The sequence below is a fragment of the Tachypleus tridentatus genome, chromosome 2, assembly GCF_004210375.1.
Source record: "Tachypleus tridentatus isolate NWPU-2018 chromosome 2, ASM421037v1, whole genome shotgun sequence".
Classification (NCBI taxonomy): domain Eukaryota; kingdom Metazoa; phylum Arthropoda; class Merostomata; order Xiphosura; family Limulidae; genus Tachypleus; species Tachypleus tridentatus.
The window spans coordinates 78,282,865-78,296,832 of NC_134826.1; the positions used below are offsets into that span (position 1 = coordinate 78,282,865).

General features: G+C 35.1%; 1 protein-coding gene across 5 annotated transcripts in view; it reads right to left on the bottom strand.

Annotated features, from left to right (window-relative positions):
* LOC143244297 (phosphatidylinositol-3,5-bisphosphate 3-phosphatase MTMR3-like) overlaps positions 1-13,728 on the bottom strand; it is a 116,280-nt gene extending 102,552 nt beyond the window's left edge. Inside the window, exons 1-2 of one of the 5 annotated variants that reach the window (XM_076488689.1) lie at positions 13,569-13,728; positions 6,949-7,263 (exon numbers count right to left, since the gene is read on the bottom strand). In XM_076488689.1, coding sequence (XP_076344804.1) covers positions 6,949-7,263; positions 13,569-13,591 — 338 coding nt within the window. In that variant the 5' untranslated portion in view covers positions 13,592-13,728. Of the gene's footprint in view, positions 1-2,177; positions 2,240-6,948; positions 7,264-13,194; positions 13,366-13,568 lie in introns of those variants that run through there. The other 4 variants (XM_076488690.1, XM_076488691.1, XM_076488692.1 and 1 more) reach the window with 4 other exon arrangements.
* Between the last annotated feature and the right edge of the window lie 240 nt (positions 13,729-13,968).

Sequence of the window (13,968 nt, forward strand, 5' to 3'; positions counted from 1 at the left end):
TAAGAATGAATAAACTTTACCAGGCAGAAGTCACACAGAAGTCTGAAGAAAAACCACAGGTGATATATGAAACCCTGACAAAATTAAAAACCATAAGACATTGTAGAAAGTGGAAGATGAACATATAGGGAATTGTCCACATGTCAGAATGAAGAATTTCCTATATTGGATAACAAAGATATGAAGCAAGGGAAACAGTAAGGCATAGGGTCAGATGGAAGGATGACTGAAACATGTCCAGAAGAAAGAAGGTAGAGAAGAATAACCTATTTGAGCCAAAAGGTGAACCCAACTGGTAAAGGAAGAGGGTTATAATCAAAAAGGGCTTATTATCACCAGAAGATAAAAAGTCAGGATCATGTATCCCTAAAAGAATGAAGAGCTCTGACCAGACATATAAGCACATCTGTATCTGGTGAAGGTTAAAGGCTAGAAAGAGAAGGAAAGGATATGTAAGAACATGAGTAATAACCCTTTTGGGCTGTCAACATTTATATGAGAAGTAATGAATCAGATAAAGGAAAGACAGGTAGTAGGAAATGTGTTAATGGCAAACAAATCTGACCATTGACATCCACAGGCTAAGAGAAGGAATCAAGTATTACAAAAAGGAAGTAGCATTCAACATTAAAGAGTGGCTCAAATAGAGATAAAGCAAGGGAACAATTGACCACATGAATGCCCCAACACGGAAGGGCATGACATGAGTGAGGGTGGCAAAGCCAAAAGGGGAATGCATAAGCATGGAAAGTGGAAACACCACAGTATCAGAAAAATGAAAGGTAAGGGATAAAAACTGCATGATATTCATAAAGTGAGGAAAACAAAGATCCATAGTTGAAGAGTCAGGTGAGAATTTCCAGTACACAAGCCAGGGTAAACCAGCCAATGGGACCACCACCTGGCAGTACAACAACTGTGGAAGACTTGTCAATTCTTTCATCTACACTACCATGCAAAGGTATGGATGGAACTAGCTAACAAGGAAGCAACTTTATGTGTTAAACCAGACTGTGTCGCTTAGAACCTGATAAAAGGTAAGTGTGAAGACATGGAATGTAAAGGTTAGGATGTATAACATGATCAAGTTTGACAAAGAAAGAAGGGAGAAGTAGAAGATGGATAGAAGAAGTTGATGTGACCTAAGAAAACAAGTATAATCTGGTCAATAGGGAGCAATTATGAGGATTCAATGAGGAGTGGAGTGGTCAATAAATCACCCAATGAAGTGAAAATATCAATGGGACATATAAAGATACCTGTCTTACCAATCCAGGCTGAAGATATCAAGTACCAGAGCTAGCAAAAACGATACAAGCAATCAAATTAGATGGAACTTGATGTACAGTCCTGTGGTGATGGCATTCACGTGTGGAAACCTTCACTAATGACAAAAACCTGGAAAACCACGGAATTGAATTACCACTCAGTGGGATATATTCAGTTCAGGTGTGAAAGTCTATCAATATCATATGGAAAACAACCTGCATAGAAAATGTTATAATGCAAATGTGATGTGCATTGCCCCATTAGATAAGATCCACAGACCAAAACACAGATCTCTGGAAGGGATGCCTTCTGACTGGATGATTGTGTCATAGCCACAAAATTGGCCAAAGGAATCATCCCACCTAATGTCAGGCAAAAAGAAGGAAATGACATAACACCTGCTGTACAGAAAGAAGCTCCAAGAACAGCAATATGCAAAGCACCAAAGTTTGCAAACTACTGGCCCAAAGTATCGTTGTGGTTGGTTGGTTGGTTTGGTGTTTTATGGTGCAAAGCAACTAGGCTATCTGCGCCAAACATATGGTAAAAAGTTAAAAATAAAGTAAAATTATTAAAATTCATAAAAGGAAATTAAGGTAAAACAAAACAACGTAAAATTTTTTAATTAAAACATAAATAGCATTAAATCCAATTCTTACACCTAGTCTACAATGGTAAGAGAAAAACTACAGTAGTACAAGTTGTAAAGGACTTTCTGTAGCATAATTGTAATTATCATAACTTGCCAGGATGACTAATGGGTAAGTTAAAAAAAACAGCATTAGTCACCTGAGGTTGGCCTTTTGAGTCCTGGTTTCTAGTTGTTTGGCATTATGGCAATTTTTCAGAAAGTAAAGTCACAAAAGTTTAAAAAGACTTCAATCAAAATTTTAAATATTATAACTCACCAGCATAACTAACAGGTAGTTCAAACAGCAGTGTTAGTCACCTGAAGTTCGCCTTTCCGGTCCTGATTTCAAATAATTTGATGTTATGGCCATTTTCTAATTTCAAATCGAACTAGATTTACCATGATTCCTAAAAAGGAATCACATTAAAAAATGTCTAATTTAAAAATTAAAAAACATAAATAGCATGAAAAAGATTAACAGCCTTTAAAAAACTAAAAACATTATAGATAAACCTTGGGACAAAACATGTCTAAAATGGTGCCATTGTTGACAGTTAAAACAACAGCAAGACAATAAAATGTGGCTTATTATGACCTGAGTGTTACACAGACAATACATTAGCGCATCAGTTCCAGATAAAAGAAAATGATGAGTTGAATAGGGGACCACAGTCCATGTATGGAGCAGGCACAGCAGTGATAGTGCCAGAGCAGACAGATTTAGCTGCGGTGTCAGCAAGCCCGTTCCTGCAGATACTAACGTGACCTGGTATTCAGGAAAACTGGATAAAAGTAGATGTTAAAGAGATATGGGACACTCGGTTTTGAATATCGGCAAGAACAAGGTGAGAACTAACATGAAGCGATTCCAGGGCCAGTAGAGAACTAAGCAAGTCAGTATAAACAATGCTATTTGAGTACTGCTTAGCTTCTCTGTGATCCAGGGCAAGAGAAATGGCCTACAGTTCAGCAGTGAACACAGAAGCTGCAGAGGAGATTCTGTGTGCAACCACCAAGCCACAACAAACCATGGCAGAGCCCACACAGTCATCTGATTCTGAACCATCTGTATAAATACGAATAGAAGGATGGTTCAAAAGATGTTCAGCAAATAACAGACGGTATTTCATATTGGGAGTGTCTGCTTTTCTCAGATGACTTAAAGATTGGTCAGATTTGGGGACTGCTGTAATAAGCCATGGTAGGATGGGCTGATCATTGAATACAGCAATGTTATCCAAGGACAAACATAATTCATGCAATTGCACAAGGGTACAAAAGCCAAAAGAAGCAATGACAGATCATCTGCTCTGACAAAGCAAGGCCCACTGAAAAAGAAAAACACAATCCCAGGTGGGGTGCTTTGGTAAGGAATGAAGATTTGAAGCACACAGTAAAAACATTTGCAAACAGCAGAGGTTTGTGGCAAAAGTGCATACAAACGGTTTCAGAGAGAGAGAAGTTAAAACCACTTGCAGTGATCCACTTCAGTAAACGACTGAGGGCAGTCTGTAGCTGCTACTCAATATACCTCAAGTTCGACAACTGACATGAGATGTGAAAGTCACAGGGCCCATTTGCAACAGTGAAAGGGAGTTGTTCAGTGATGGCATTAATCTTTATATTGAAAAGTGTGACATTCAAAACACAGACCTGAAGGACTCTAAGTTCCTATAGAAAATAACAGGAAAGTGTTGACCCCACATGAACTTGGAATTTCCTTCCATTAAAAGGTTTTTAATAAAAATGGCAAATGGCCATGTAACTCATATAAATGGAGATCTCTCAAAATGCTATACCTCCATGTTGTATAATAAACCTTCTCAATGTCAAAGAATATTGATTGATACATGATGTTGTCGTTTGAGAAATGCTTCTCTGATTGACAATTCACATCGAATCAGGTGGTCCATGATGGAGCACTGTCATTGAAATCCACATTGGGTGGGCAAAATGAGGTTGTTCAATTCGAGAAACCAAACAAGATGAGCATTACCATCCTAGTTTGAAGGAATCTTGGGATCTTTCCCAGGCTTAGAGAAAGGTAAGACAACAGCCTGGTGCCAGACATAAGGAAAAACATTCTCCTGCCAGATCCAGTGCAAAACAATCAGAAGAATCACAAGAGAAGCAGGAGATAGATCATGCAGCATTTCATATTGTACATCATCAGATCCGACCAATGTACTGCCAGACCGATGAGGGACCTGTTTGAGTTCCCCCAGTGTAAAGGGACGATTATAGTCATAGAGACAATCGGCTCTAAAGGAAAGAGGTGATCTTTCTGCCCGAGTCTTGATGACTAAGAAGGTTGAAGATGAAGTAGATGTGCTAGATACATAGAAAAAGCTGACACCCAGAGTATTGGCAATGCTGTAGGTATCAGCTACTTCCTGGCCATCAGAGAGCAAGATCGAGAGGGGAACAGAATTATATTGCCTACTGACCTTTCGAATCTTGTCCCATATTACTTTGGAACTGGAGATAGAAGATATGCTGGTTGTGAACTAAATCCAAGAGTCCTTCTGGCTTTGACATCTTACCCATCGAGTATGTGCAGAGGCCTAAAGGTTTGTCTCAAAGAGAATGTACTATAAGAAAATGAGGTACAGGTGTTACAGATGTTGAAGATTGCTGCTCAGAATCTTCAAGATGTGGTCATTTAACTAATGGACTGTTTTTTCACTATTTTATTTAAATTTCTATTTGGAGGATCCACAATAAAAGAAGAATTTTTTGGTGCCCACTAACCCCCACCCACCATGGAGCCCTATGAGGGGATGCACTACAATGCTAAACAAGGACACTGCAGCAATGCCAGGGTTTCATGAGCATCCAAACATCACCATTAGATATGATGTCCACAACACCTGTTGAAAACATCCAACACTGGTACTTGGTTGACCCGAGCCCAAATGGACCAGCAGATTGACCCAAGGGACTATCCCAAGGCCACCCATCTGCAGGAATTCAAGGCCAACATGGTATGTTAGGGTTGGATGCCTCAAAAACCAGGATTCTCTCCTCCCCTTCACATGTCACCACACACGGCAAATACGTGGGTGGATGTTTAGATCCCACAGGAGATAAACTGAAAGAACAGAACCTTCCCTGGGAGATCCCCTCACCACGTACAGAAATACACACCAAGGGGGATTGTGGAAAGGTACTGCTTGAGGATTGTGAGGGTAAGATAGAGGTGGGAACATTGAGCATGGATTACACTAACAGAAGGTTCAGGGACCACATCCAAAGGAATAAAATCAAATCCAACAGTTGTTGTTTGAAAAATGGACAGTCTGCCCTAAAATATGAGGCCATACTTATCTGAAGTTAGCAGAAGGTGAAGCATACGAACACCATCACCTGAATGAAAAGTGAACTGTTCAACATAAACACAAATGTTGGGGGATAGGGAAAACCAAGTCGAGTTGGAAGGTATAATTATGAAGTAATGAAGATAAAGGAGTAAAAGACAAAACATCACATACCTGAGAAATGAAGTCCAAATACACAGTGGAAAGTCAGACAGAATCTTCAGGAAAGTTATGAGAAGGCATGGCAAATTCAGGAGAAGATAAAAGGCAATCGATGCCCTAATCATCCTGGCCAGGTTCCACATGTTCAGGAGGAAGTGGGGCAAAATGTGGATATAAAGACTGACCCATGTAATTTTCAATCTCCCTGTGAATAAATGTGGAAAAATCTCCCAACACGTCACTAGCATTTGAAGTCTGAGGTAAAGCTTCTGCTAAATGTGAGACATCTAAACTGGTGACAGTAACTTTGGAATTCATGTTGTAGCAGTCAAGAAAAACTCGTGAGGACAAGGAACCCACATGAAGTAAAAATGTATCTCAAGACTGCTGGTATGGGTATTAAAACTTTTATTAAAATAAAATGGATGCAATCTAAGAACATCAAAATGTTGTTCTCTACTTTATTTTAATAAAAGTTTTAATACCCATACCAGCCATCTAGAAATACATTAGTCAAAAAGAACTGTTTAAAGTAAAAATAAATGTAACCATAATACAGGTAAAATGTACCTGAATGCCTTCAAATTGTTGAGGATATCAAATTGAAGGTACTTCAACAACTAAGCCAATCTAAAGAACTAATTGAGGCAAAAAAGAAAGACATCTGTATACAAGCTCTGCCAAATGAGAAGTGATAGTTCAGTAGAGGCTCACAGAATGTGTTTTGTGAATGAACTGTGCTCCTACAGGTAGACAGTTATGCACGATGATTTGCATGAGAGATGTGTTGAAATCAAAAGATTCCAACAGGGGTGCTTGTAGCATACATGATAAAAAAGTTTACATAAAGAGGGCAGCAACTAATGGGAACAGTTAATCTTGTGAATGGAAGTTAGCACCATACTGGAAATACCATGCTAACATTATGTATAAAGTACAATGCAACAATATCAGTGAAGTCTATATCAGAGAAAGAAGCCAAAATGTGGATACTAAGTTTAGTGACAAAAAAGAACACCCATGCTTTAAACACTGCAAATCAAGCAATATAAAAATAGAAAACACTAAATCAGAGATAAAAATGTAAAGAAATGAAAAATTAAAGAGGCACTTTTAACACAAGAATTTAAATTTCACATTTAACCAGCTTCAAGGAAGGCTTTTAGTCCAATAATACCTCACTAAATATGTTCATGTATGAAATTATACTTCTGACCACAAACTTACAGTTAAAAACACATAATTTCCCAACAATGTTACCTATCATTATTATTGTTCTCATGACACATGGTCAATAAATGTAACCTTTCAAAGTCATTCTTAACCTGATGTTAACCAGACCAGATTGAAATTTTGTCTCTTATATTGCATTTTTAATTGAAAATTATTTTATAACCATATCATCTGTCTCTGTAACAGATTTGTTTGTTCTTAAAATATGCCTACTCTGCATACAACATACTGGTGAAATATAACTTTCTAGAATTAACTTTCATTGAAATATATATATATATTTATGCAATATTTCAATGTTAAGCAGTACAACAGAATAACTTTAACATAAATTACCTGAAAGAACGAGCATCTTTGCAAAACAGGTAGAGAACTGAAACATTCTGACACTCTGTGTAATCAATTAGCCCCAAAGGAACAGTAAAAACACTTTTGTTGGAGTGTGTGAAAAGTCTGTAGTTTGTAAGAACAATTACACCATCATTCAATAATCCTGTACGACTGATTCTTTCTCCAGGAAGCATAGAAAATGGAGTCAAGTTGCCAAACCAATCACATTCTCTGGAATCAACCAAAAAGTTTTGTGATTCTGAACTTTTGTATGAGTGAAGCTCAACTTCAGAGCATGCCATAATTCCTTCTGAATGACCACTAAAAAATAAAACACACACACAAAAAGATTAATTGTGAAGTTAACTTTAAGTAAGCATGTAACAAAGGAAATAAAAAAATAATTTTGAAGGTACTCCTTATTTTCAACACACAATGAAATATTGATTTACTTTCATTATGATTTCCACATTTTATACTTTATGATACCTAACTCTTACTTGTACATATTCACATCGTGGAAATCTGAAGAAAGTTAATATTAAAAGTTTCTGTATTTTATTTTAAAAGATATTTTTAAGTTAACTTAATGAGACACATTTTAAGCATTATGTAATAAAAACAAAACTGCTTGATTCTTTATCATGCAGTATCATGTAACAAGTGAAATACCTTTTAAAACTTCAATAAGGCAAATGCTAAACACATTATATTTTGAATAGCAAAAGTTATTTTTGTGTATTTACTGTACATCTTCTTATTCAATTTTGTTAACATTTGAAGGTCTACTCTTGAGAATTCATAAGTGTACAGCTGTAAGTCTTGTAACTTTAATAGAAAGCAGCCAATGAAGCAATAGGGTATAGTAGACATTTTATATCGTTGTTCTAATAATTAAATAACATTGGGAAAAACTGTAAAGAAAGATTTTAACTCTTCATGCCTATACAATGAAAATGGCACATGAAAAATCGCCTAGTTCTATCTTAACACTCCTACGAAAAGACGTTTCTAGTCCTGATTTCTCCAAGCCCGTTCCCCTGGCCGTGGTTTCGCTAGATAGTAGATAGGGACAGTGGGAATCTCGTTAATTCATTCATTATTGGATTTAAATGGCAATTTCATTTAAATACAAAATTATTAGCCTAATATTAATAACCTTTTAAGTTGCTCTGGGGCCTATTAGGCCCCACTTTTCATAGGAGTGTTAAAACAGACAAAGTACAGTTAACCAACTAGCTAGAGAAAAACAAAAGAGCTATAGAGAAAAACTAACATTTATATTCATCATAGTGACACTTAGTAGAAGGAAGGAGCCCACTATAAGTAAAACACAAATTTGACAACGATGAACTGATGACATCAACCTCTTAGAAAGAGTTGGGGTTAACCACAATTACTGGAACTCTTGAGGCAGCATTCATTACAGATTGTGGTGTAGTCTTCAAAGTTAGAAGACCACCAGGCAACACCACTTGAAAACTTATAGGGATACTGAAAAAATATCATTTAAAAATTCATGTTGGGAGCTAAAAATAAGTTTCCTTAGGATGAAAATTCAGTTCTCCAGAACAGAAAGCAAGTAACAAGTTCAAGGTGCCAAAGATATCCAATTCAAAGAAGCTAGCTCACTACTCCAACTATGTTATATTACAAATGCTATTTTTCTCAGTCAATCAATCTAACCAAGAAACAATGTACAATAAATCAAGTAACTTGACAATGTCCAAGTACACCTCTAGTAATAGTGATTGAAGAGTTGTTAAGAATAATAAAGGAACTATTGGAATTTGCTAAGGAACTGAGTCAACAACTAATGTAAGTGCTGTACTTGTGTCTTAAAAAAGTATTATCAAATATTGTTTTCTGTAATCTCTATCTGAGTCATTCTTTATTCTAACCATAAACTCCTCAAGTTAGTGAGTTATGTGTTCCATTCACAACTTTATCCTTATATAAATAAATAAGTATGACTGGTGATAAAAATTGAAGCTCCAATGACTAGCCTAAACACCTGCCCATCACAACTGGTACAGCCAACAAGAGTAACAAAAAACCAACTGGTTAGTTTAAAGAAAGAGTAGAGACCAGTTAAATAGTGTAAGGAAATAAGTGAATATGGCTACTTCTGGCATAGACATGACTACAGAAGAGGGAGGTTCATAATTTAGAGTTGACAAAAGGGCTGACAACAATTATGACACTGCAGCAAGGCATCTCGCACACATAGGTCCACACGACACAATGCATTTAACAAGTACTAGACCATTGTATCATGGTAGGTTCAACAAAAACATTAAGGGTTTTATTGTTGTTTTAAATGAAGCTGCCAGAATATCAGGTTGGACTGATGTTCATAAAATAACTACTTTGAGATCAAAAACAATGGAAGAAACAAAGCACTATATTGGGGCTGATAGTGAACTATGAAAACAAAGACTTTCAGTATTTAGTATATAGATTCAAAGAAAAATATGGAAAGTGAGAGACACCAAGTATGATTCAAACAGAAATAAGCAATTTAACTCAGCAATGAGGCAAATCTTTTTTGAGTATTTGATCATAAGTTGCAAGAGTTAGGAAAGTTATGAAGTTATGCAGAGCTTATGCACACCCAAATAAGCAAATGATACAGGACACTTTAAAATCTGATTATGAGCAAGGATTATTGAGTAATGCTGCTTGTAGTCATGTAAATGAGGCAAAAATACCTGAAACAAACTTGATCAAAGTATCACTGTGATAAATGTAGTAAGTAATTACAAATCTGATAAAACAGATAGGCAAAATAAGCAAGGTATGTCGAAAGATTTCCAGTGTTTTAACTTTGGTAGAGCTGGCCACACAGCAAAGAACTGTTTCCAAAACAACAAAAAAGAAATAAGCAAATAGTGTGTTATAATCATGGAATTAAAGCAATATCACTGACTTCAGCACTTGCCCATGATACCTAGTGTTTATAGCATTACTAAATCTGGTGTCTTTTACTAGATAAGTCAATCGATTTGTCATTTTTGATCAGACTATTCAGTTCAAAGTGTTTTCATACTAGAGATGTTTGGCGTGGGTATCGCATGTTGTGGAAGAGGTTTACTCCACATAGATTTAACCTTGCAATTAACAAGATACCCTGCACAGCTATCAGTTTCACTCAGAACTTGATGCACCTACAACAAGTACAGCAGTCATTTAAATTAATCGTTCTCTCACAAATTAATAATTTTATGTACCTAACCTCACACATGAGTAGCCAAGGCAAGTCACTTATTTTAATAATTTTAAATGCACAGCACTGTTTTTACATTGTATAAATGTTACTTGTGCATTCAAATACAAAATACCATTATAAAAAATAAAAAAATTCTAATGTGAAACATGAGTTTTATCTCTAGTTTAAAATTATTACACTGGAAAAAGTTTTAAATACACATGTAATATTGATTTTTTAAATGATATATCTAAACTCATTTATGATAACAACAATGCCAGGAAAAAACTGTCCATTTATTCACACCAGTTGCTTTTCTCTGCCTTTATTTCTAGTTAAGCAATGGATGATACAATGAATCTATTTAGTTCCTTATTTTGGGAATGGTGATTATTGGAATTCTTACTATGTACTGGAAACTACCCAGAATATGACAAACTGTAATGTTAGTAAAAACAACCTTTGGCCTTGGTGAAATAGAAGAGTTAAACCCTGTTGACTGCAAAGTCACAAATAAAAAATATCCACAAGTAGGTGTAAAATACTAAAATAACCTTAGCTTTTACAAACAATGAGACTAGAGGGTCAAGTGTAATGTTAAAACACATGATAAAACAGATACAACTACTTGCAATAAGAAAACTAATCTGCACCCCCACCCCAATATCAGAAATGTTTTTAAGTTCAACTTCAAAACATTTTGAAGTTAATTATACAAGGTTTGAAACTTTAATGTTTTTTTACTATTTTAATTAGAATTCTGAATATAGATATCAACACTGTACTAGTACTATTAAAGTACATCTTTTCAGAACTACATAAAATGAAAGAATGTGATATTATAAGAATTACTGAAATTTGACTACATTTAGAAATATTGAAATTCTTTTGTAATCCAGTTTTATAGAACAGTTATAAAACACTGATAGACTTTTTGACAGAGGAGATGTTGGTGCCTCTTCATTAGGGATACATTGCAGCAAATTATGGCTAGGGCTGAAAACAAAAATGCTACAGTGTCGTTAAAAGATTGAATCTGTATGTGGTTGATAACTAAGATTTTAGGCTAGTCAGTTTTTAACTGGCAGTTACCATAGGTCATCATATTAGAGAGAAACTATGTAACAAAATCAGTAGTAATACTAATAAGAATACTGATGCAGCAATTATGCAAGACTTCAATTATATTTACATTGATTTGGGATTTATACAGTTAAACAGCAAGAAAGATGAATATCTTAAGTGATTCAAGATAGTTTTATACAACAAATGGTTAGAGAGCTAACCAGGTAAAATACTGTTTTATGTGAATCACTAAACCACCAATGAGCATATAACTGCAAGAGTTTAAAGTATGGGAACATTTACAGAAACATAATTATCATATATTTAAGTTCAATATTTGCTGAATGATAAGGAGAAATGACAGTTTAGTTTCTAATTTTCAGAAAGTTAATTTTTAAACTATGTGACAAGAATTATCATTCATGATATGGGATAAACTGTAATATACTGTAGAACAGATTTGGAAAAACATTTCAAACAGTTGCTTTTAATTCAAGATAGGCATATTCCCAAAAAGACAAAAAGGATAATACATAAAATAGAATCTAATTGATCTAATCAGTATACTAAGTATATAAACTGTAAAATCAGAGCTAAATGCCACAAGTTTTATATTAACACTCCTACGAAAAGACGTTTCTAGTCCTGATTTCTCCAAGCCCGTTCCCCTGGCTGTGGTTTCGCTAGATAGTAGATAGGGACAGTGGGAATCTCGTTAATCCATTCATTAATGGATTTAAATGGCAATTTCATTTAAATACAAAATTATTAGCCTAATATTAATAACCTTTCAAGTTGCTCTGGGGCCTATTAGGCCCCACTTTTCGTAGGAGTGTTAAACTAGCAGGCATGATGGAAGCTATTACACAACTACAATAAGGCGAGGGATTTGGTTTAAAAAATATACTGGGAGATCCAAAATGGCTTACAAAAAAAAAAGAGCTGGTTGATAATATCAAACTAACAGCAGGGAATTGTTAAGTATACAAAAAAATACAGCAAATGTTACAATATCAACTGTGCCCTTCAAGATCACGCAAGTGGAATTCAATAAGTACAACTTTTTTCTTTCTCACATCCACTAACCTTACATTCCAACTACCTAATCTCTTAACTCTACCAATGTGATATTCTTAGCTTCTTTTTTTTGTGATATCTAAGTATACCAAGTTCACATTTCTTCTCTCATCCAGATCATAAATAACTTTCTTCAAATATAGGTTATAGATTACCAAGATGAGATTTTCCTTAATGTAACAAAACCTAAGAACAACAAAGGCCATTTGGTCCATCAAAGATAATCTTAGATATTCACCCTTGAGAAAAGAAAAAATTTAAATCTATTAATTTTTCAGGATATCATCAATTATCCTCATAAACTGTAAAATGTTTGCCTCCACAACTGAAAATGGTAACTCATTCCATAAGTTGATTATCCTGTTAGTTTGGTTTATTTTGAATTTTGCACAAAGCTTCATGGGAGTTACCTGCACTAGCCATCCCTAATTTAGTAGGGTAAGACTAGAGCAAAGGCAGCTTGTCAGAACCACCCACTGCCAACTCTTGTACCAATGAATAGTGGGATTGACAATTACATTATAATGTCCCCACAGCTGAAAGGGCAACCATGTTTGGTGTGGTGGGGATTTAAACCACGACCCTCAGATTACGAGTCGAATGCCTTAACCGCCTGGCCATGCCTGACCTATCCTGTCAGAAAAATGAAACTGTCCTTAGTATGTTAAAATTAAATATACAGGGTGGCCTGTACGTCTCTACCCATCCATATGTTATTATGTTATATTCAATTACACATGTATTATAAGTTTCTTTTATTCAAAGAAATATGGCCAATGTAAGCCCATTTACACTTGAAGAGCGTATTGTAACATGGCGTCCCATAATATTATGCAGCGAGAATGAAGGACAGCACACAGATACACTGGATACATAAGATATATGGATGGGTGGGAACTTACGGGCCGCCCTGTATATCCTCATAGTATCACTATTACTATCTGAATTTAGCACCAGTCAGAAGCCATTGTCTTATTGATACCCAGGTAACCTTCTGAACTTAGTATTATGCGGTTCAAACTTGAGAGATCTGTAAAAATTAATCATTGTCAATTAAAAATAAGACATGTTCCTTGCAGTAATAACTAATATTACGCTAGGGGCAGCCTTTTTATTTACACAAAACTTTATTAAAATTTAAATGTTTTCTTGTCGTCCATGTCTTATAATTATATATTCAATGTAAATTATAAAAACAAAAAGACTCTATACACACTTCAAGTTCAAAATTGATACCTATTTTAAATAATCAACCTCAAATTATACAAAATATTACCCTTCTCTACTCTCACTTCCCATTGACACAGTAAGACATTCTTCACAAAATAAACACAACACAACTCAAACATCGACTATGGTACGATCAAAGGTTTGACAAAAACGACAAATACTGGTTCAGACATTTATTTTCGTACGCTTAAGCTGAATTGGGAAGTTAAAACAATTATTTTTTCAGACATCTATGTTTATATATAACTATATACATTTTAGAACAGGGGAATTTGTGTTCGTGTGTTTATTTCTTAAATTCACCTTTCCACAATGTGCAAATTTTGAAAACTTTTGTAAAACAGGTTAATATGCTTTATTGGATATTTTGTACGCGTAGAAACGTACCCATTCATGATAAGTCATGAAAAGATTATTGACAGTGTACGTATATTTTATAAAAAAAA